The sequence below is a fragment of the Mesitornis unicolor genome, unplaced genomic scaffold (genome assembly GCF_000695765.1).
Source record: "Mesitornis unicolor isolate BGI_N332 unplaced genomic scaffold, ASM69576v1 scaffold4969, whole genome shotgun sequence".
NCBI classification, from domain to species: Eukaryota; Metazoa; Chordata; class Aves; order Mesitornithiformes; family Mesitornithidae; genus Mesitornis; species Mesitornis unicolor.
In genome coordinates, this window is record NW_010206413.1 from 24,548 (window position 1) to 49,685 (window position 25,138).

The 25,138-nt window shown below is 36.5% G+C and overlaps 1 protein-coding gene across 1 annotated transcript in view; it reads left to right on the forward strand.

Annotated features, from left to right (window-relative positions):
* Positions 1-385: 385 nt before the first annotated feature.
* Positions 386-25,138, forward strand: part of LOC104546363 (peroxidasin homolog) — a gene marked incomplete at its 3' end in the record, with an annotated part of 32,055 nt that continues 7,302 nt past the window's right edge. The window contains exons 1-11 of the mRNA XM_010191738.1: positions 386-479; positions 1,672-1,762; positions 1,829-1,900; positions 3,480-3,551; positions 8,635-8,706; positions 16,503-16,574; positions 17,158-17,229; positions 20,235-20,404; positions 21,638-21,755; positions 23,694-23,863; positions 24,810-25,082. Coding sequence (XP_010190040.1) covers positions 386-479; positions 1,672-1,762; positions 1,829-1,900; positions 3,480-3,551; positions 8,635-8,706; positions 16,503-16,574; positions 17,158-17,229; positions 20,235-20,404; positions 21,638-21,755; positions 23,694-23,863; positions 24,810-25,082 — 1,276 coding nt within the window. The remainder of the gene's footprint in view (positions 480-1,671; positions 1,763-1,828; positions 1,901-3,479; positions 3,552-8,634; positions 8,707-16,502; positions 16,575-17,157; positions 17,230-20,234; positions 20,405-21,637; positions 21,756-23,693; positions 23,864-24,809; positions 25,083-25,138) is intronic.

Genomic DNA, 25,138 nt, shown 5'->3' on the forward strand with positions numbered 1-25,138 from the left:
TTAGCTGTATTTTGAAGCTTTGAAAATAACTCAGTTTTCAATATTCAATTCACAAATACTGTTTCTTTGTACTTCTGATTATTTTAATAAAAATTAAATGCCTCCTTGAAATGCAATAAACTTTCAGATAATCTAGGAGAAGCTCTCAGTAGAGTGGAATGTCATGTCCAATGATGCTTACAGAGGGACCTGCTGTATCTTCTCTCAGTGCAGGCCGCGACATTCAATGCTCCTTTAGAAAATCTCAGCACCTGAGATTCAGTGTCTCATAGACAGCATCTCTTTCTTATGAGGGACATGTGTGCATGTGTGCTTCAAGTGTGATATTCTTGTATTTCAAGAATTTCTTGTGTGAGAGGTGAACAAAAAGTAACGCTCTTCGGCTATGACTAAAGAAGGTGCTTTTGTAAAAAAACAAGTTCAAGCTATGACAATTTGTGCTTCTGAATCTGGAAGTCCTCAGTTCAGCTGGGAGTTGAGTAAGGGGGCTGTCCTGCATGTCTACAGGCAGTTTAACTACTCATCTAAATAAGGGATAACAGTTTGCATCCCTCATTTATTCCAGTCACTGATCAAATATTTTGGTGCAGAGTAACGCAAACAGAACCGCATGTCTAATCCTTTCCTTACAATGAACAGTAGGAAACATCCTAAACCACTTATGTAGAAAAAGTCCTTCTGAGACCATTATTCCAGAGCTGAATAAGCCTCGATGGGCTGATTCATGAGGAATGATGCTTAACTATGCTCTTTGCAAAAGACTTCAGGCAACTGTACCCCCCATTATGTACAACCTCAGCCAGTGGGGTTATACAGGATTAGTATGCAGCTTTTTGTCTGCTTTTCTGTATTTGCTTTGACTAAGTACCAAATTCTGGAGAGATTTCTTGATAACATATTACCTGTGAAACACAGTGGATATTTATGTTTTAATTAGGGGTGGGTTTGGTGTTAAGATTGAAGATCCGATGCGTTTATATCCTACTTTTTGAAAACAGTTGGTAAATGTGGGTTCTAGGAAGGACAGTGCAATAATTTGATCACAGTCTTTCAGATTTTACTTACTTTCCTTTTGCTTCTCTTCTGTTCACTTGCTAGAGACCATGTGGTCTTGGTGTCTCTGGTCGGCTGCTAGGGAAGAGGACAGACCTACTGCCCTCCTGCCTTTCTCCTGGTCCTGATATTTCCTAGTAGTCTCTCTCTCACTTCTATGACCTCTCAGGAAGCCCATTCAGTTTGGTAATCAGGCAGAAAATTAACTCGGAGAAAGTAAAATTAAATAAGAAAATAAATAGCTTCAGGCAACTGGATTTGCAGGTTTTAAAAGCAGTTTAAAAAAAGAAAGCAACTTAAGGCATATAACCTAAAACAAACTAATGGGATAGCTTGAAGGTCTTGAAAGCTGTCTCTGTTTCCCTGAGCTTTTTTCTGATCCAAATTCTTCTGTATTTGTTTATTTACAAGCATTTTTATTTTGTGTATTATTTACAAGCAGATTTTAAAATACAGAGATAATTCAATTTAGTGAAATACAAGGCAACATCCCTTTATGAGTTGCTTCACTGTGGAAGAGAACATCCTTCATGACTCCAGGTTCAACTTAAATACAGCCTTCAGCATTGACCACCGAGGCTGGATTCAGTCAATCCTCTGCTTAAACTTGTCAAACAGTATTTGGATTTGTTTTGCCTTCTCCTTTGGTCAAAGGCTATGGCTTATGGACAGAGGCTGGTCACGGTGGTCACAAAAGACTTATGCTGAGGTCAGTTTTTCACATTAAAAAATACATAGATTTTCTATAACATGATCTTCTTTCTTTATTCTACAGAGACCTAAGATTCAATAGGATTAAAGAAATCCAGCCTGGAGAGTTTAGACGGCTTAAAAACCTGAACACACTGTAAGTTCTTTTTCAACCCTAAGGCCCTTTCCCTTTTTGGTTTAATGTGATTAATTTGATAATGTGCTGTGTTTGCTCACTTGTTATGGGTAAGTAGTCTCACAGATTTTAGTTGTAAGGGAAATCAGATGAAGGAATTGGGGCTTAGGCCCAAAGTATTTGAAAGCAAAACTGAGTATATGTCTCTTAAAATAAAAAAGGAAATTGTTTACGTCCCAATGTTTTATTTACATTCTTTAATTTGAGGTGTGAAAAATTTGGACCTTTACTGTATAATTTTTTCCAAATTGTGCTAGATTACTTTGGTGGAATGCCATATAATAAATTGTGGAGTTACAACAAAGCATTCAAAGGCTCAGATGTGCATATACTTTGCAGTTAACAAATATTTTCAAGCAATGTTTTGAAATTTTCAATTCTAATGGGCTTGCCAGGACTGGTACAAGTTGGAAGGTTTTGTTGCTACTGAGCTGCCTCTTATAGAGGTCTTTGTTACCATATATTTTATGAAAAAAGTCTGTTTTCTAAAAGACTTTTTACAAACTCGTCATACAAATAGTATCTGTATTACAGTTTTAAGTTAGTTTGTCCTTTGCTGTTCTTTCAAACATAACTTTTGAAACAAATGCACGCATGTTTCTGTTCTCTAATATATTAGGAGACACAAGGAGGAATTAAAATAATCTGTCCATTTTAGGACAGTTATTTTTACTTTTAAATGTACATAACTTATGATTACCAATTTGACTGTTTTCTAGAACACAAGCAGTGTATGTATGGAAGTACAATCGTGGTATCAGTGAGCTTTGAATTGCAAATCCTGCAAGCACATAACAGCAAATGTATTGAGACATCTTGTACTGTACAGTACAAGTCACACCAGAAGAAATGATATAGCAAAACTATATTGTCCAAGTCTGTGCTACCAGGACATTTTTACTAGCTACCTCTAATTCGAGTCACCTTTGATCATGCCTCTGTTTGCAGTTTTGAATTACAATTTCTGTCAGATATCCAGCTTCAAGTTTTAACTGTCCAAATCACTGAAATTTACTAAGCTCGGGTTCCCTTCTTTTCATAAAACCACTGCATGAGAGATCAGTGCTAGTCTGTGAACACTGACAGTTGTGTTTCTGTATGACATAAAGGGCCCAGTACATAGAATATTGCTAAGAAGCATCTGGGAAAAGTCGCCTTAATGTACCTGCTAATGATTTGTTAATATCATTTTTATAAATTTCAACTCTAGGTATAGACTTGGGATCAAGATTTATTTTTCCCTTCATCTTCATCTCAGATACCTACAAAAACCCCATGTTATTTAAGTTTTTAGATTTTTTTCCTTTTTTTTTTTAAAATTTCTGTCTAATTTTTCCAGAGTTTTCTCCTGTGAAGTAGTGGCTGAGCTGCTGTAAGCATGACACTTTTTTTCTTCTAACAGTTACTGCTAAGGGAAAAAGCTTTTTGTTTTGTTATTTTTTTAAGTTTTCCTTTAAATGCTACATTAGACCTGCTGTTACACTTTCCCCCCCCTACTGTTCCTATATATTAAAATAAACAACTTTTTATTTTTTTATAGGCTTCTAAACAACAATCAAATTAAAAGAATACCTAGCGGGGCATTTGAAGACCTTGAAAATCTGAAATATCTGTAAGTTACATGAATGACACTTTTTGCATTAATGTGTAATTGAACTTCTTCAATGGGAGAGTGTTTCATTCTGATATTGTATTTAATCTGACTCACTTTATCAGGAAATAAACTGCTTTGAAAATCTGTGAAATTAATTTATGGGGTGGGGCAACTGTGAATCTTTGTTTCTGTAAGTAGATGTTTTGAGATCTGCTAATATAAGGCTGTGGTATCTGTAGGCAGATTTTAAAGGACTTACTAGTTGCTGTTTACTATATGCAATTTAAGATAATTTTTAAAGGAATATGTTGAAAGGTTCACTGAAAACTTCATACAGGTACCTTTTAAGTTTGAAAACTGGTTTAAAAGCAGCTAGTCTGAGATTTGTCTGCAGAGGCTTGTAACTTATATAAACTTTTTAAGTATTCCTAGATTGTTCACTGAATGCAATATAAATATGTAAAAGAAAAATTAAGTCAAATAGAAAAGTACCTCTATGATTTGCCATAAGTTCTATTTCTTCAGAGAATCTGTACATTTTAAGACTAATTTGTCCCATTTTTAACATGTATATCATGTGTATTAATATCTGAATAAACAAAAGGCATCAGGAAAATGTTACTTTTAACTGTGTAAAAGACTAAAGCTGAACAGTAAGTTGTTGTGGATTCTCAGCTTTAGTTTCTGGAGTCCACCTTATGAAGTGACATTGTAGAAAAGTTTCACTCTCATCTTGGAGTATTGATCATTGCTTGAATGCTATACAGAAAAAATGCCCACTTTAAGATTTCTTTGTGTTGGAGACAACTCAGAAGCTCAATTTTCCATCTAGTTTTCAAGCATGCAACCTGAATGGCTCTAAGGAGGTGGGAAGAGGGAGGAAAGTAAAAATCACACTAATTTATACAGACACAGATCCTGTTTTTCCAAGCTGTGTTTGATTGCATTTCTTGGTCTCGTTTTTATTTGTATTGTCTTTCAATAATAAAATTGCTTATATACAACTGGAGGAAAAAGAATATTGAGTAGACTGTCCTCAAGGAATTATGGAAGTCCATGGTGATTGTATTTGTTGAAAGATGTGTTTGTGTGGTAGAACAGGTAGTGGAGTATGTAAGGTCTACTAAGTCAGAATGGCTAAGCTTCTTTCCATAGTCAGCAACTGTGCAGAAATGCTACTTGGTCCTTATTGTTCTTTGTTTTCACATGCTTACCTTTGCCTAGCTGTTGTAAATCTGCGATAAAACTCATCTATGCACTCTGTTCAGTTCAATAAAATAGTGAAAAGAGAGAACTGAACTGATTTGTCTTCATATGTGTATAGCAATGTTCATCTATATCTATATTGTTAAGAGGAAGGGCTTTTCCTCTTGTTCTCTGGAAAGTTAGAATATAAAGTTCAATATGATAGTTCATTCAACTGCAGAGAGTTCTTCTTTAATGCTGCCTCTCATTTTGCTAAAATAAACTTTAAGAAGATCTTTTTGCCTATTTCAATGACTGTGATATAAATATTTAGCTTTAAACTGTACAGCTTTAAAGTTATAAAAATTCTGGTACTGGTCAGGTATCAATACAGAAGGCTCAAATGTACCAAATGAACACAGTTCAGCTGTGAAAATTTTGTCTGAGTACATGCTAATTCTATTCTGTGGAACAAAGGGAACAAAACAGACCATTTTTTTCCCAATAAGATCAACTGAAGTAGAAATCAGGGGGGAGAGAGTTTATGACAGTTAAAATATTGTTCAGAATTTAATATTATAAAGCCAAAACATCTGGAATAATTGAGGTTTTGTATGACCTGATCCTACGGATATTTGCAAACCTTACTTGTATTGTCGTATTTCATGAAATGAGATCATTGGTCCATGATTCTACTTTTGTTCTTGTGAGAACTGAAGTACTGTATTGCAGATGGTTCTGAAAATGTATAGTTCACTGAGTAATTTTAGAAAACCTGTTATTTCTCAGTGGCTTTGATTTAGCAAAATACAAGTATATATAAAATACATAATTTAGTGAACATGAGTATGTAAGTTTGTATAAATATATAACCATAAATAGTTAAAGATAAAATATCTGAGTATAAAACAATACAGCATATTTAAAAAAAAGCGCCAGTATCTGAGGGAGAAACTTCAAAACCCATTCCTGCATCTCTGCTGCAGATCAGTTTTTGTACTTTCAGACAAAACTTTTTTTCAGGAAGTGTCAAAGGAACCTTAGATTTTTCAAATGCTTCTTTATATTATTTCTTTCTGAAACAGAGCTTAGAGTTTTCTGAGGTATATGCGTTCTCAGAATTGTCTGTCTGAAGAACAAGTTTTGACAGAGAGTAATATTTTCTCAATTTTCTGTACATTAAAAATATTCAGCATTGTAAAAGTTGGTCTTTACATTATAAAAATAAAAATATGCACATATGATTTTTGAAACTTATTTTTCAGGATTATTTGTTATCTTGTTCTTTATGTAATTTAAATTTTGACAATTCTAGAAACAGTTTTGCATGATCTAGTTGTGCTGTTTGTGGTAATAATTTCTCTTTCAATACTAAAATTTGGAAAGAAGTAAATGTAATTATTATTGTTTTGCTATGAAACCAAGAGGATACTTCTTCATTAAGTCTTTTTTCCTTTCTGTCTGTCTTTATTTCATATACCTTAGTGTTGGCAATATGGTTCTTTACTAAGGATCAAAAAGGCATTAGTAGCTTGGCCTCCATCCATAATACAGTGTCTTTCTGCACTTTAGTGATTCTTTATATTCTTTTGGGGTATTGCATTCTCCCTTCTGCAGAGGATACTGTAAAAGCTCACAACTAAAACTTTAAGTTGTCTTCATATGAGCAAAATAATAGGTCATATGTTTGTAATTTGTTGATCCTGATACAAGATGTATAAGTGTACATGATGTATATGGTACGCTAAAGATATTTAATTGACTTCCTGTGACTCAGTTTACTGGCTAGAGGTGGTAGTACAGAAAGGTGAAAATGAAAAGCTTCCCAAACTTATAATATAGATGGAGGCAGGTTTGTGGAAACTTGGTAGCATAATCTGATCCTGAAAATCAACAATTTGTTCCCCAAGAGAATGTAATTGGGAATTGAAGGTAGACACATACTATATTTTTAATATGTATGTTACTAGAAGATTTAGAATCAGCAGTGGATAAAAATAAGGTTAAGATAAAAAGAAAGAATTCAGGGAGAAGATACAGAAAAATATTTTCTGAGCTTTTTTCTGAGTGCTACTTATTTGTATGTTGTATTCTGTCATCTCTCTTCATTAGGCAAATATTTTTATATTTTTCTTTCTGTTATTATCCTCAGGGAAAGGTCTACACAGCTAATTGAAAGTATGGTTCACACATCTGTCATAAGACATACTTTTTGTAGCCTTGGGGTTGCTGGAGTTTCTCTGTGAAGGGGGTAATGATGGACTGAGGTCAGTTGAGTGTCCTGCAGCTGAGGGTTTTCTGATCAGCATGGAAAAAGTTGTAGCTTAAAGCTGAATCCCAAATAAAGTCCCACCACAGTAACTTGGTAAGAGCTCCAAAAGGGGACACAAAGGGCTACTCCCTTCACTGCAGTATGGTGGTAAAAGTCTGTAAAACTACAAAGTCTTTATCCCAGGCTTCCTCTAACCCACCTTTGTTTTTCACTCTGCCTTACTTTGTCTGCAGAAAGTAAATAAAAGTTACATGAGTGATTCTAGTAAAACTTAAACAAAATTTGGGTTAATTTAGATTTTTTTGAATAAAATCCAATACCTACAAGAGATACTTAACTGAGGTTGGATATTAAAAGCATCTTAACCCACTGTGGTTCACTGGTCTGATCAGACATGTTTGTGCTCAGAGGAAGAGGTTTCCACACTGCCAAGTGGAGTGTGTTAAGAAAGGTAAATAACGCTTTAGCTCTTCAGTCCATGAAATTTTCTAAGGAGTGAGAAGAAATGGTGCAAGTTGTTGTCAAGTCAGTATTTTATCTGTTGCATCAAAAGAGGTTTGCAATATTTCCAGTAAATTACTGAAAACTGTAATAATGGAAAAGCCAAAACCACTACTAATAAAATGTCTGCTAATAAAGCCATTTGTGGTCCAAAGTGTCTTCATCCATTTTTCATAAAAATCCATGCCTGATTAACTGAGTTTCAAATAGTTTGTCAAATAATCATGAGAAAATTCTTACTGCAAACCTGTTCCTAACCTAACACAAAAAGAGAGTGACTGACACTGAACCCCAGCGGTATTTTAATTTGCTGCCTCCATGCAGGAACTGCAGTCACCAGCTAAACCATGTGATTTTTCTCCGACACCTTTTCACTAAACCATCCTTACTGTTAAAAGCATGATGAACGTGACCACATACACTGATCCATCCTGATTTCTTTGAATTCTGTAGGAAACGTATAAGCAGCACATGTGAACATACTGGTACTCTGCATATGTTTATTCTCTTTATATTATAGAGTATCAATGGGGACCTAATGTCCATCTTCTACACAGTGGTAAAACAAATATACAATGCTGTTTTATGGATGCGATACCAATATTAACTTGTATTTTTTGTAAATATTCAAAAGGTGACACAGACAAAGTTATAGAAATTCTCACTGTTTGTTCTCCAAGTCCAGTAAAAAGACTTATTTCATCATAATTTGAATATTTACCATTATTCCGATGAGATTTTAAAGAAAATAAGAGACCAATGGCATCCCTGGGGTGTTCTGGTAAAGGCACTTCTGATGCAATTCTTTCCCATTAAGTTGAATTTGACTTTTGGCAAGCCCATCAAGAAACTGAGGGGCAAAGAAACAGTAAGTAATAACAGTGAGCACTGGGAAGCCCAAGACCATCCAGTTGAGAGCCTCAGGGCCTACAAGGCTCCAGAGTTTTGTCTTCCCTGGCAAGCATTTGGGATGAAATCTCAATGACAAAGTATTTTTATGTGTATGTGTTTAGGTTTTGTTTTGTATTTTTTTTTCTAATATGTAGTTGAAAAACCGTCTTCATGTGTCAACTTAATTCTTCTTTTCCACCTTCATGTAGCTCTTGTTTGTGTACTAATATTACTGATTGTTTCTTGTTTCAGCTATTTGTACAAGAATGAAATCCAGTCAATTGACAGGCAAGCATTTAAAGGACTTGCCTCTCTAGAACAACTGTAAGTGCCTTTTCTCTTCTGTGCTGTCATCTCCATGGTTCCCCTGCAGAGGAAAAGTGCACGCCCTGATCCGTACATCCTGCCTGCATGCTCTGCATGTCTGCACTCCCTGGGTTGTTAGGCAGAGTCTCATAATCATTTGCATGTGGAAAACCAAAATTGATCTCTGTGTCAAATTCCTCATTTCTATGTTTGTCTTTTATTTGTGATTTGCATTCCCGGTGTTTCTATACATTGTTAGATAGCTTTGACAAAGAAGTAGCGTTATTGTGGAAAATGTTATGTGTATTGCTTAGAGAGAGATTCTGATTTCTTTTCTGTAGGTTTTATAACATTGCAATTACTTTGACTGCAGCAGTTAATTTGTTTTATGCCAGCATAACTAAAGCTGAATTAGTCTTTTGTAGTCTAACCTAGTTTTGTTATATTTTAAATAAGAGATTTAAAAATCAAAACCTTACTCCTACTGATTTGTGCTAATCACTGCCATATACAGATGTTTAAATAGTAAGAAGATTCATTGTTTGAAATGTAGATATTTCAGTAATGTCTTCTAGAAAGATTGATTGAAGCCATACTCCTTTGACTGTATGACTGAGAAATAATTTCTGTTGCAAAAGAATGAAAAATGCAGTCATTAGCATGACTAAAACTGTTTGTATTGATTCCATTAAGTTTAACTATATTTTGTTTTATAATCAGAAAGTATTGCTATACATTCATTGTGGTAATGTTTAGAAAACTGGAAATAGCTATAAATGCATAGTTATTACACAGTTTGACTCCCAAATAACAGTATGAGATCAATGAGTTTTGTAGCATACAAATTTAGGGGGCTGAACATCTTTCTTCTAGGACCAATACAAATTTTGAAACTCCTGATAGTTATCAGTTAATTACAAATTTTCTGTGCTGTGTACCAATTTCCTTGTTACTATTAACCTCTAGTGGATATTAGTGCACACAATGTGTATCCGAAATAAAATAATAGTTCAGATGGGTACAAAATCGTACAAGCTCATTTTAGAAGGCAATAAATGGCTTTTGAAGGAAAAGCTTCTATATAAACCAAAAGTGATAGTTATAAAACATATATAAATACATCATTTGTTTTCTTAATGCCTTTCTTTTCCTCTTCCTCCTACTTTAAAAATGATTACTGCAGCATATCGACAGCAGTAATAGCACTTACTTGCATGCTATGTAGGACTTTAAATATTGAAGCCCATTTATTGGATTATCAACTCTTCCAAAACAATACTCTTCCATTGTCCTGGTTTTGCTGGGATTGAATTGTAGAGTTCCCTTTAAATGAAAGCTGCAGTGTTGGAGCTTTGGCCGGGATGGGGTTGTTTTCCATATGAAGGTGATAAGTTTTTTTGTTTTTGTTCTCACTGGCAGATATTTACGTTTTTTCAAGGTTTCATCTGCACCTGTGGTTACAGTTTATTTTGGTGTTTTTTTGGGTTTTTTTCCCTTCTCTCTGCACAAGAGAAAATGGGGGAAGCAAAAGCCTGAGACACTGTGGGATAGGTGACCCAGAACAGATGATCTGGATGTGATCCAAGCTGACCAATAAAAATGTATTCTATCCCATAAACATACACTCGCTATAAATTGGGGAGCTTGTAGGCAATAACCCCTTTCAACCCCTTCCTCCTTCTTCTTTGTCCCTTTGGCCCCTTCAGTCACTTCCCTTCTCCTTCGTGATGGTGGCCTGTATCAGTTCCTGAGGCTTACTCTTCCCTTGTCACGTTTTGGTTGGTGTATGGCCAGTGGCTGCTGTTTGTGAGCTGAGTGTAACTTTGATTGCTTTATTATCGTTGTTCCTATTTTTGTTACAGTTAATTTGCACTACTGTTATTTAAGTTTGGGTTGTTTTAATTATAAGTAGTCTTTATCTAATCTGATGAAGTCTTTACTTTTAATTGCCCGATTCTCTCCCCCATCCCATGAGGGAGGAGGGGAGGCCAAGTGAATGAACTGAGTGGTGCTTTAGCTGCTTGCTGGATTAAACCACAATATCCACATACCACAAGCCTGGTATGCTGCAAGTGGCAACAGTTGTCCTTTTGTCTTTTGTGCTGTGTCCTGTTGATCAATGTTGTGACTGAAAACCATAAATCTCTTTAGAATATTAACACCTTCTGGATGTACTTTTCAGCTAGGTTGCAGTTAAGCTTGTCTGCCTGCAGTGATATCTCACTGCATCAGCTTAAGCTCTAACATGAGTTATCAACATTGTTCTGTATGAAATTAAGTTTTAAGCAGGGTTTGAGCCTCATATCTAGCTGGAAAGTACAGAAATGAAGCCTAGCACGGTCACTGCTCAGTGACTGCCCTTGAGTCATGGCGTCAGTTGCTGTAAGCAGCGCCTATGCCTGGTCTCTTGAGCTGCCGGCGTTGCTGCCCTGCTGGGTGCACATCAGAAAATTCACTTCTTTTAATGCCCTTCTGCTGGGCTGATCTGAAAAAGAAGACTCGCCAGGTGGGAAGATGTGAGCACAGGAAGCCAGTGGCAGGCCTAAAATAAATTTAATAGAGGGTATTCACTGAGATTTGTAGTTTGTAAGAGCTTATGAAAGATTTGTCATTGATGCATCTTTAGCATAAAAATAGGTTCTGACCCTGGCCTGTTTTGTCACATTATCTTTGGAAAAAGACTGTGTTTACAAGTCTTAGTGAACAAGTTCCCAAGTCCTCTAACTTCAGTTACAGGTTGTATTGACTACTCAGATGATGTTTCTTCATTAGAGGCTTCTATGGCCTCAAGTTACTAATCACATTTTGCTACTGGATGTGTTGACTCAACTAAATGCTCTTCTCAATGCTCAGCAGAGTTCTAAGATGGAGATACTGTAGCCTGCATCTCACAGAGGACTTGATTTATAGTAATTTCTTCTAGTCCAGTGAAGCAGAATGAAGCTGATAATTGCTTTTTAAAAAAAACAAAAAGCTAACAACAAAACAACAACAACTGAACAGCAAAGCAAACAGTTTTCAGTTTTGGGTTTTTTTTGAGAGAGAAACTGTAAATACAGTTTGATTTAGGAGGCCTGTTGCATGTATAAGGGGAGTCAGAAAACCACTTGCTGCTGCTGGCAGGATCATGCTTAAACCTCTGCAGCAGGATTCTTAGCTGCTGATGTAGTAGAAATATCTTTTTCAGAAATTTCTGCCAAAGGAGTAAGATCTTTGAATCAGATCTTGAACTCACTTGTGCTACAGTAAATTCTGTTAAACACTTGGCAGTTTAGATGCTCGAACACACTGAGCCATACCTATTTCATCACCTAACTCTTCAGTCATGGCAGGGCATGAAGGGATCAAAGTTGACTGATGAAAAGTAGCTGCTTAGTACCAGCTTAGACACTCTAGAATTTCCAAGACATACGTTTGGGTCTGGCAAATGCAACCCAAACCTGCAGGAAACTTGCTTGCTTTTTTTTTCAGCAGCAGCTGGGAGGCAGCCAGCGCACCTGAAAGGCAGCGAAAGCTGCCTCTGTATGCTTGCACTCAGACAACTGCTGTATGCGTCTGTATGACTGTGTTTATACAACTGAATCCCATCTGAAATGTCACAAATACCTGGTGTAGGAGGTCATGAGTTTGCTGTATCTAGATCTCAAGACTGAGCTCTACATGCAGTCTTATTTCTAGATGTTTGTATGTTGCCTTTCTTCCAATATTTTTTAAGATCTCAGCTTAAGAGCTGTAGGTATCAGGGACAAAAAGTGTTCTCTGCAGTCCTTAACTAGTGGTTTAGTTTAAATCTGTTTATTTAATCTTAGTGAATACTAATTATGCATTTTCTTTTAACTTTCCTATTAAAATACTAATTTTGCTCTTTATAAGCTGTTTTTAGATTTATGCTCCAGTTTCTGTACATATGTAAATATTTTTTTGGAAAATAATAGATAAAAACATTATCTTACATATAGTGTTGCAGCTTCTATTAATTTTTTTCCTCAATTCAATTTTCAGTAGCTTGAAATCATAACACATGTTGCTACGATTTTTTTTTTGTTGAATTTTGTATTACAAAGAGTTCCTGGTTTTTGCATAAATGAACAGGTATGCACATTTAAGACAGTGGATCCTGATTAAAGTCTCATTGCTGCTAAAAATACATATGATAAAGCATAATGAAAGAAAATTAATTAATAAACAAACAAACACAAAAGGTATGAAAGAGATCTTGAAATATACCCTTCTTATTCTAACAACAAACATAGATGTCTGGAAACAGATAATTGCCTAGCCTTGTTTTAAAACTCTTTAAAGAGAGGATTCCATAATGTCCTTAAGTATCCTGTTCCAGTATTTTATGTTGTTACTGTAACATCTAATTTAAATCTTTTTTCTTAGGTTTTAAGCTTGATACTTTTTTTCATAGCCCTGGGCAAGGAAAGCTCTTAGATTAATGTGGAAAATATCCTTTTGCTCATTCTCTTTCAAATAATCAAGATAGCAAACATGCTATTTAAATATTCAGAACATAGACTGTGCTCTAGTAATAGATTTTAAGTACTTCCCCGAAGATATGAAGATACCATCAGAAATGAACATTTGGCATATATGATAAAAGTAATTATCTTCAAAATATTAATCCTAAATTTAGTGCTGTGAAAAATGCCACTGGGACTGTATTCTGCTGTACATGTTCATCCTCAAAAATTAGTAATAACAAAGAGAAAATCTGTACATGGCTATCTGATCAAATCTTTATCTTCCTGTAGGTGTGTTTGGTTTGGACTTCTTTTTTTTTCTTTAAGTATTTCCTTTTCTTCTGTTTCATTTTTGATAATGAATTCAGAATTAAAAAAGAAAGACACAGGGGTCTTTAAAAATCACTCTTGCATGCTTTTGCTTTTGATTCCATTATGAAATTATTTTTAATATCAAATTCATTACATCATACTACTTTTTTAAAAAGTGTTTTATACTCTGAACATAAAAGATGTCGATAAAGTCATAACAGAGTGAGATTATTTCCTGAATATCATTACCTTTTAGATGAATTACCAGTCCAACAAATTATCATATCAATTAAAATATTAAAAATCCTTTTTTAAAAAAGCATTAAAGTGGTTCATACAATAAAAGAATGTAAATAATAAACCTAAGTGATAAAGTGTGATTAAAGCGTAGGTCATAAAGCCAAGGATTTTTTTATTCATTTTATTGTAGATTTACAATGCAATCTGGTTTCTGCATTTATTCTTTATAGATTTACACTTGTTGTCAGTTACTTTGCCTACATATTTAACACTTTATTATATTCATAAAATGCCTGACAAGTTGCTCAGAACTTTCTTGAGGTCATAACTTAAAGATCTGCACGACCCAACTAAGTTGTCATATGCAGCAGTTAAGAGTATTTTCCAGTTGGACTTAATGATTTGATATTTTGGGCTACTTTGATTTCTGATGAGGTAAAGTTAAGTGTTATAATTTGCTTCAGTGCATGATTTATTAGTGGTATGTGTGATGATTTGAGGTTGTAAAGAAGGCAAGGTTTATAACAGAAGTATTATTTTAATTAGGCTGATCAATTTGATTGGAAAAACGAGATGAGTTTTCAGGCACATAAACTATTCTTTGCATCTGCAATTATATTAAACAGCAGTTATGAGCTGTTGCTTTGAGTTTAGTGATATATCACTTAAACATCTGAGAGAGGTGTCCTCTCTTTTTCTCTCTTTGCTAATCTCACCTCTGATCCTTGGACCTGAAGAAGGGACTGTGTGCCTCAATGTGCCTGCTTTCCCCAACCTTATTTGTTGCTCTAGTAAAAATTATTACTTGTACCTACAAATCTTACCTTGTCAGTGCCAAAGGAGTACAAGATATTGATTTATTGGGAAGAGAGTGAGATATGTTTGCAAGGTACTCATGAAGAATTAGCGAAGTTAAAAAGGAAAACATCCTGGTTGGCTGCACCAGAAGTAGTGTATGTAATTTTTTTTCAAAAATCAAAGCTGTTTCAGAAGAAGTAACGAATGCTATTGTTGTGTCTGGTTTTTCCCTTTGTTCCATCATGCTGGGGAGCTGAATGAGCAGAGCCTTGGCTCCTGGGGAGCTGCGACTGCCAACTTCATGGCTAGGCCTTGTCCCTGGAGCAGATACAGGCCCAGTCCTGCCAGTCCTTCCTCAGGGCTGGGCCTGACTGCAGTCTCTCTTCTCAAATGAATCTTGCAGGAAGTAGCTAGCTGCCTTTGAGATGTCTGTCTTTTTAATTTAGATGAAATTGGCCTGTGTTTTCAAAAGGGAGATGAAGACTGGCAGGAACAGCATGATTATAGACTTCTTGTTTCCTTATGCAAACAGGATCATGCTCTATGCTCACTACAATTTGTGGCCACACATTGCACTGGCAGTAGGCAGACTTGGCACTCTGATGTGCCTGATCACATCCGTGCTGATTTATTGGCTTTTTCTGTGTTCCCCATTCATTGCTCCCTGGCATTGCTCGCTGGCTTGCACTCAGGCCATGCTGCTGCTGGCGGAGGATCTGGGGGACTGCCAGGCACGTGCCTGGCTTCCCTGCTGCACGCGCCTTCCAGGGCTCACTGCAATGACTCTGCCGTAATCGCTGCTTGTTCCCGCTTTCCTCTCTCTGCGGTGACAATTCGGCTCAGGTCAGGGAGTGGAGCACGTGCAATGTTTCGGTGCAAGGGAGTTCCCATATCCTTTTATTTCTCATACTGAAGGACTGATTTTTCCGATTGAGAGTCTGAGATTTTTTAGTTTTAAATTATGGTTTTTTTCATGCTTCAGCCTACCATGACTTCTACATATGCACATTCTCCAGATGCTGCTGAGTTTGTCAGAGGTCAAATAGGAAATTTTAGGAGATTTGGATACCTTTGGATATAATCAGGATCCAAAGTCTATAAGTAATTTTCACAGTTCCTTGTGCAAGTTTTATCAATTACTTCTTGTTTTCTCATCTGCAACGTTATGGAGTTTCTTCACAACTTGATCAAGACTGGAATGAGCCTGCCTCTGCAGTCCGTTTTTCAGCAGCTGCAGATTAATGATCTGGTTAATTATCTTGCTACCTTAGACTTTTTCAGTTTCACAGAATTAACAACTGTGTTATATTAATAGCTTACATAAGCATCAAAAGATCATCAGAGCACAGCTGTGGTGGTTAATTGCTGGGAAGCCCTTCGTCTAGAAACAATTCAATCAAGCTTGCTTTTTTGTTATGAATTTGTTTGGCTTTTGGGTTTTTGAGTGTTCATAGCTTTAAATGCCAGGATTCATGGACTAGAGCAGGTTACTTCTCAGCATCACTTGAAGTTTTCACTCAGTGTGATAGCAGTGAAAACAGTAGCCTGCTAAAAGTATTATTCTGCTGGAAACTGTAAATGTTTTCTAAACAACCTGCAACATTTTCCTGTAAAAACTAATAATTTTATTTTTTCCATATATAATTATTCAACTATGCATACTAATGAAAAGTGAACTTGGCAAAAGAGGGTTCAAAGTAGTATCTCCAAAAACTCCCAAGTAATGGTTTTCAACCAGAATATTTTTGACACACACACACACACACAGACACACACACACGCAGCAGAGGTCCCCAAACCCTTCTTGTTAGTCACATCTTCTATTTCTCACATTCAAGTACAGAATTCAGATGATATAAGAAAAAAGTTAAACCACTGTATCATTATCACCATTTAGATGTGTAAACAGTGTATAAACAATAACAAATGATTCGTAATATTTCAGCTTCATTAAGAAAACTGTTTCAGTATTTTTCTTTTTGTTTAACGTATTTTCAGGTATCTGCACTTTAATCAAATAGAAACATTGGAACCTGAATCCTTTACCCATCTTCCAAAACTTGAAAGGCTGTAAGTTTGTTTTTCATTGGGTAAGATTCAGAAGTCAGCTTGCTTTTTTGTTTGAATTAAACAAAATATTTGACACTGGAAATTAATATTTTAATCATTCCCATAGATTGTTTATAATCTATTTTTTAAATTGTAACTACTATGTATTCTTTGCTGAGAACACCTTAGTCAGGCTGACCTTAGAGGAATGCAGAAGTAAGCATTACTTGTGGTGTATTTTTCTGTTTCAAAACTGAATCTTGAAGAGCTGTGATCTATGTTTGGCATAAAATAAATGTTATAGATGAAGAAACAGAAGGTTTATATATATATATATATATTAGTTTATCATTTGAATGCTTATGAACTCCCATCCTTTCAGTTGCTTTGTCTTTTTATGGCTTCTTTTTCCCCATATGAGTACACCAAATACATCTTGGAGGCAGCTTAAAAAGCAGCAGCCAATGAATTACTGAAAAGGGTTCAATTTTTTTTTTTTTTTGTAAAATTACTTTCTCTTAAAAGAATTTCAGGAGAATGTAAATGAAATGTGTATGTATCAAAACCTGAACCATTACATACATATTTCTGTGTTTTTTAACAGATTTTTGCATAACAACAGAATAGCTCATTTGATTCCTGGAACATTTAGTCACTTAGAATCCATGAAGAGACTGTAAGTAAATTGAATTATTACTGAACTAAACAAAAATGAAATAATCTAATTATACTGTGTATCATCTTGCAATATTTATCTTCCTTGAAAATGCTTTTCATTTTGTAATTGATGTAAATATTAAATAATTATTCCTCAGCTGTGCTCCAGTTGTTTTTGTACGTAGATTGAGACCATTGCTTCATGTCCTACTGACTAAATTCTTTTGTTTGTTTCCTGTATTGGAATTATATGTAAATCGTATGGTTTTGTTTTGTAGACCAAGTAATATACACAGCTCCTTCTTTGGTTTTTGGTTGGTTGGTTGTTTGTTCCCCCCTCTTCTCTGTGTACTACTTGGTGATCATTCTGTGATGTCTTTCAATATTTGTTTATTTTGATATTTTAATTGTTTTACTTGTCCTTATCTGATGATAAAAACATGGTTATAAAAAGGTGCTCGCTGGTTTAAGAATATAACCATTACTTTCAAAAGCAGCTCCAGAAGCCAGTTCTTGAAATGCTATTAACTTGGAAAATTAGAGGCTTAATCCCTCAGTAGCACTTGAAAACTTGAACTCAATAAGAGTACCATAGTAAGTGACTTTCAGAGGGATTTCTGTCTCTCAGTTTGGCTCTCCACTGATCTAGGATAAACTTTTTTTAAATTATCTAAGACTGACATTTTGAGAAAGACAGTCATGCATTCATATGCCTCCTTTCTGGGAGGACTGCTGAAGATGTACAGCGAGTCACAGCGCCAACTCTACCAGGAAAAGAGATCACAAGGGGCTTAACAGCAAGATGGTCCTGCTGGTTTAGGACAGTTGTGAAGCCATACCTTTAACTGTAGGCAAAAGGCAGAATAAAGTAAATTTTAATGATCTATGCACCTTGCAGTAGTAGCTGGTTCACTCACAGCTCCCTTAAATTCCCGTGCAGTTCAAGCAAACAGAAAAAGATACTTCTTCACATAATACTGAGGTAAAAGGGATTTTTAATAGTGGCTGTTAGTGGAACAGGACACTGGGCTAGATTGACCTGGTGTCTTCGCTGGGTGAAAAACTGGCTGGATGGCTGGGCTCAAAGAGTGGTGGAGAATGGATTTAAATCCAGTTGAAAGCCAGTCACAAGCGGTGTTCCTCAGGGCTCAGTTGAAGCCAGTTCTGTTTAACATCTCTGTCAACGACCTGGACGAGGGAATTGAGTGTACCCTCGGTAAGTTGCAGATGACACTAAGCTGAGTGGAAGTGTTGATCTGCTTGAGGATAGAAGGCTCTACAGAGGGACCTGGACAGGCTGGATTGATGGACTGCGACCAATTGTTTGGGGTTTAACAAAGCCAAGTGCTGGGTCCTGCACTTGAGTCACAACAACCCCATGCAACGCTACAGGGTTGGGGAAGAGTGGCTGGAAAACTGCTTGACAGAGAGGGATCTGTGGGTACTGGTTGACAACTGATTGAATATGAGCCAGCAGTGTGCCCAGGTGGCCAAGAAGGCCAATAGCATCCTCTCCTGTAATCAGAAATAGTGTGGCCAACAGGACCCAGGGAAGTGATTCTTCCCCTGTACTTGGCACTGGTGAGGCCGCACCTTGGACTGTGTTCAGTTTTGGGCCCCTCACTACAAGAAAGACGTTGAGGTGCTAGAGTGTGTCCAGAGAAAGCAGTGAAGCTGATGAGGGATCTGGAGCACAATTCTTATGAGTTGCAGCTGAGGGAACTGGGGTTGTTTAGCCTGGAGAAAAGGAGGCTGAGAGGAGACCTTATTGCTTCCTACAACTACCTGAAATGAGGTTGTAGTGAGGTGAAAGTCAGTCTCTTCTCCCACGTAACAAGCAATAGGATGAAACAACCCCAAGTTGCTCTAGGGGAGGCTAGATTGGATATTAGGAAAAATTTCCTCACTGAAAAGGATTATCAGGCATTGGAATGAGCTGCCTAGGAAGTACTGGAGTCACCATCCCTAGAGGTATTTAAAAGACAGCTAAACGAGGTGCTTAGGGACATGGTTTAGTGGTGGACAGGTTATGATTGGACTTACGATCTTAAAGTTCTTTTCCAACCAAATAATTCTATGATTCTGACCTGAGACAGCTTATCATTGAAGGTCACATCATGACTTTCATGTTCCGGATTTAAATTCTACCCGTAACTTCTGATATACTGGGAGACATTTCTACACTAGCTTGTAATATAGTTTTGCTTGTTCTTGCCTGTTTTTCATAGGACAACAGGGAAGAAAAAAATATCTGGACATTTGTAGAAGAGGTTAAAAAAATATTAAAAGAGAAAATAATAAAAAAGTTTACCACCCTCAAAGATACACCAAACTGAGGATGCTTTGCTATGCAACTTTATTTCCAATCTATATATAGATATATTTAATCGTACAGAGTTCTGTATTTAGTGTTCTTTTTTTCCTTCAAGGCCCTCCACCAGAAAGTGCAGTGCTCCACATAGTAAGAGAGTCCTCCACTGCTAGAAAGTCTACAGAATTTATGGGTTCTCATTATCTGCGATAGACAGGTGTTTTACAAAGTTACTGACCCACTGAACTCAAAAAGAGCTTAATGCTTAAACAAAACTGTGGGCCTTTGTCTCAGTTGCTTGATCAACAGAATGGGAAGTTGTAAAAATGTCAGGTTAGCTGTGAAGTTACTACAGTAATAAATATTAAATGGAAAAAATGTGAGGAGAATGGTATATGTTCCTTATTTAAGAAAAGTTTGTGTAACATCCAAATAAAACTTGACTTATTCACCTATGCTGGGGTTAAAATAAGAAATGTTTAGGTGTTTGCTATGTTGAGCACAGTCCTACCTGTGCAGTAAAAGTAATATACATTTTTGTAATAAGGACTGCCAGAATGCATATAATCAAGTGATCGTCACCTCTATTTGAGATTTCCCCATTGTCTGTATTCACAGATAAAGGCACTGCTGCTATTGCAGAACCATTTTGATCCTAGCAGAATAGTCAGAGCTTGCTAACAGGTGTTGTGGCTGCTTCTTGTTCTGTGCAGGCGTTTGGATTCAAACGCTCTTCACTGTGACTGTGAAATCCTGTGGCTGGCGGAGCTGTTGAAGACGTACGCAGAGTCGGGTAATGCTCAAGCAGCAGCCACCTGTGAGTATCCACGAAGGATCCAGGGGAGATCAGTGGCCACGATAACTCCAGAAGAACTTAACTGTGGTGGGTTGTGTTAAGTCTACCCAGACTGTATTTCTTTTTTTTTTATTTTTTTAATTTTTTGTTAGAATTTGTTCTTCTGTTCTCTTCAAGAACACTGACCACTTCTGGTCAATATTGGTTGTTTCTAGAAATTTCCATGTGTTCCTTCTCAGTTTTTCTCTGCTGCTGACAGAACTGTTTGCTTTTAGCCCTCAGCCTATCTTTAATGAAAGAAATATAGCAATGTTTGAAATTTCTCACTGAGGAACTAAATGTGATTATCCAGAAAGAGTTTATATTTCCTTTCTGTACTTTGGTTTTGATCATAAAAGGATTGTCAACTAGGGTCTTTGGTGTTATGTTAATGTTGTTTGGTGTCCTTTATGATTGTACCTATATGATTGGGCCACTGGATTTATTTTTCACTCAGCTATCCTTAAAAGGACTGCCCTGTGTTGGCACTGAAATCCTGTCACTGAAGGATAAGTGGATAAGCACTTTTATGATAATTCTTTTGTTCATCTGTTTTCCTTCAGCCTAGGAGTGCACAGGCTGAGCCCCATGGGCATCTTGGGGCCCAGTCCCAGCACCTCTCCTGTTCCAAAGTGCAGGTTTCTCATCATGTGAAGGTCATTTGCCTGCCCAGCCACATGATGAGGTGAAGATATATAAAATAAGCAAATTGTCCTCTTGGTTATGTGTTGGATATAATTCTGATAATGAGAATTATGACCATAAGCTTCTACAAGGTTCTTGAAAAAGATAGTAAAAATGAGGTTTGATGCAAGAATAACTCACATGGCATCCTGCCAGCTTTCTGCACTGAATATGGAAACTGCAGGAAGCAAGCTGGACAAATTATTCTGTAAGAGGCAGGTTAGGCACTGATACTTATCTAGAGGAAGTTATTTTAAATGGCACTTGGGCTTGCTGCTTTAAAGCTTTTCCTTCATAAGCAAATTGAGTCTCTGTTCAAATTAATAAAACACCTACTTTAGAACCTGATACAAATTTGCACAATCCATTTCCAGTCTGCTAAAAGGTCCTAAGGAACAAAGAAGGAGGCCAGAAAGCCCACAGACGCTTTTGCATAGGGACAAGTGCATTTAGTCATGATTAAGTGTATAAATATTTTCAGTTAAAACATTTGTGAAAAATATTTTTCTACATGGTGTATGGAAAATTTTTTATTTACCATTCTTTAGTCATTTAAAAACAAGTAAGCATTCCTTATATGTTTTATTGTTGCTACAGAGAGGCCAAGAATTACATCAGAGCCTCAGGATGTGGATGTTACCTCAGGGAATACAGTGTACTTCACTTGCAGAGCTGAAGGCAATCCTAAACCAGAAATTATCTGGCTTCGAAACAAGTAAGTTTAAAAGAGGAAGAGAGTAACCTGATGTGTGTGTCTGTGTGTGTGTGTACATTTCTGAGTTGATGTCCACACACCTTACTTGCTAACAGCTGGAATAGTTACAGCAGAAGCATATTATAATTTATAGAAATATATGAAGTAATAATGGCCCAGATCTATTTTATTAGTAATTGTAAACACTTAAGAACTGATAATTTTAGAAAATATTAATTTATGACTATAATATTGCTACGATTTTAAATTGTAGTTATACTTGCAAAGATACTCACACCTGTAAAACCATAGATCATTTGTATGTAAGTACCAGGCAATCCAATATGGAGGTGTTGCCTGTGCAGTCTATGGGTTTAGCTAGTGTTCGCATATTCTATGCAGGTCTGATTGCATTCCCTTTCGAGGCAGAGCAAGTTATTCTTTTGAAGGACTCCAGCTAGATAAGAGTTTTGTTTCAGAGGAGGTCTTCCTTGAGCCCCAGCTCCTCAAAGGCAGCTTTTCTCCGAGATGTGGCTCCATCCCAGAAGACAGGAGGTGTATCAATTTCCAGGTTCCCCAGACCAGTACATGAAGGGCAGGCAAATGCTTATATCACAGGACTGTTGGGTAATTCAGGTTGAAGGTGATCTCAGGAGATCTCCAGTGCAGCCCCTACTTTCAAAGCAGGATCATACCAGGTCTCTGGGCACAGCACAGCTGAACTAGCCACATGGCAGCACATTGCCCCAGTAGACTGAAGTTAATTTACAATGGGCACATGAATGGTAAGTTTGCCACTAGTTTGTTCAGTCTTTGACTTAATAATGCTCTTATGCAAATAGAAAATCTGATCTGGAAAATAAATTCCTTCACATTTTATATTAGCAAATGAACCAATTTAGTTTGTTAGTTGCTGATAAAATGGAACAACAGAGTACTGGTTCTGTAGCTTTGTGCTGACGTCAGTAAGAACCCCATGTGCAGTAAGGGTACAGCATTTATGGAGTATGTCAGGAACAGAGCCTTGAACGTGTATGGTATAATTATTGCATTAAAATTTTCTTTGGCTCATGTATTTTTTATAATAAACAAAGAAAATATGCATTCAGAATATACATATGAAAGAGTTTTAAGAAGAAACTTGAGCTTGGGGTGTGGGATTATTGACTCTGGCTTGTTTCCTGGCTGCATGAATGAGAGCAAGGCTCTTTACAAGGTAGTTGAATATGGCAAGATTTCAGTCAAAAACCGTTGACCTGTTGAGCAGTCTGTTGAATAGATCAGCAGTCAAGCTGGGTTTAGTACATAGAAGGTGAGATCTCATCCCTCATCTGTGCTTTCTTCATGATGTAGTGAGGGATGGAGTGAAAGACAGTTCCTTTAATAAAAACCCCTAACTGTTCTTAGTTGATATCACAGAAATGTATCCATGACATAGCCTGAAGACCTGATCTTAACTTATGTGTCAAGTCAGTACAAATTATAATCAGGTTCCTTAGTACTCCTTGAGCAATCCAGACAGAGGTTGGCACAGAGGTGATTTTATAGCAACTTACCCCTCTTCTAGTAGAAAGTATCTTGAGTGTTGAACTTACATGAGTTCAACATGAGTACTTCCAGAGGAAACACTTTAAATTGATTTGCCAGTTAGAACAGCCTTAAAAGAAAATAAGATCAGTTATATGTATTTTGTTCACTTTTTTCCCTGTAGGCTTTTAGTCATAAAAGTATTTTGGCTTTTCATTTTGAAGATTTAATACTTGCATAAGCAAAATTGGTTACTTTTTCTTCTCTTTTTCTCTCTTTAGGAGAAAATTAAAAGTCCTATTTTTTTACTTAACACAGCAAAACTTATTTTCCCCAAGTTATTTTGAATAATATATTTCGGGTTTTATTATTTGACAGTTTTCTGTGCTTGTGATTTAAAGGTTTAACTCTAGCAGATTCTTTTCTTTACAGTAATGAGCTCAGTATGAAAGAAGACTCCCGCCTAAACTTGCTAGATGATGGCACATTAATGATTCAGAACACTCAAGAAACAGACCAAGGCATTTACCAGTGCATGGCAAAAAATGTGGCTGGAGAAGTGAAAACTCAGGAAGTTACTCTTAGATACTTTGAGTCACCAGGTAAAGAACTTCAAGTCTGAATATTGCATTCAAAGAATTGGTTTGATAATTAGATTCCTGAAAATAAGTTGGCTCTTGTATGTTCTTGACATATAGATTTCCTGTGCTTGGGCATCTTAAGAACTAGATAATGAATTTATAATATCCCTAAAACAAAAATGCAAATCAGCCAGTTAATATCTTTCTTACACAATTCTGCGTTATAGTCTGAGGTGTGTAATTCTAATAATAGTCATGTAGGCTGTTTGTAGAACAGTTAGGAAAAGAGACTGTTGTATTGCAATGTTGCTCAGTCCAATAATGTTCTTTCTGGACACCTGAAAACCACAAGCTTCCAAACAGGCCACTCATGAAAGCTTTGGCACACCCTGTGCAGCCAATCTTGCTGAATCCTAAGCCTGAATCTCTGTCTAGCCAGGGCTTCGTGTTTGCAAGCACTAAATTCCTGTCCAGGGCTGTAATGTTTTTGAATTCCAAACTTTGTTATCACAGAATTTTGTTCTGACACTTTGTGTTAAGTAGATCTCCCTGCAAAGCACACATGTATCTGGGAAAAGTTACTAAAATGTAGCTTAATCTGTTTCGTCTGTTTGTGCACTTGAAGCAATTTTTAGCCAGTTTGCTTTCTGGTTCTCAATGTCTCTGCCTCTGAAGAGACCTTCATAAAGATCAGCAAATGAGAAGGAAATGTTTGAAAATTGTTTTCATGGGAGTTAAGAAAAAACACCAGTGCAATTATATGAGCCTTTATGTTTTACCTACTGATATTTATAAATGTCTGCAGCTAGATTAGGCTTAAAGTGAGGCAGAGTTTGCACCAAGTTTAGAAGTATATTGAAACAGAGCTATTAAAAAACCCCTAAATTCCCCAAACTAATGCAATATTCAGCTAAATTTGTACTATGTGAGTTAAATGTTAGATTTAGGCATTGCTGTTTTCTCACAGCCCGGCCAAGTTTTGTGATTCACCCACAAAATACCGAAGTGCTAGTTGGAGAGAGTGTTACCTTGGAGTGCAGCGCAACTGGGCACCCACAGCCACGAATTACCTGGACCAAAGGCGACAGAACCCCTTTACCAAGTGACCCTCGTGTCACAATAACTCCATCGGGAGGACTTTACATTCAAAACGTGAAGCAGGAGGACAGTGGCGAGTACACCTGTTTTGCAACTAACAGTGTAGATAACATCCATGCGACTGCGTACATCATTGTTCAAGGTGAGTAATGTTAAACTAGGAATGACTTATAAACTAGGTAAAACGTACTAGAAAGA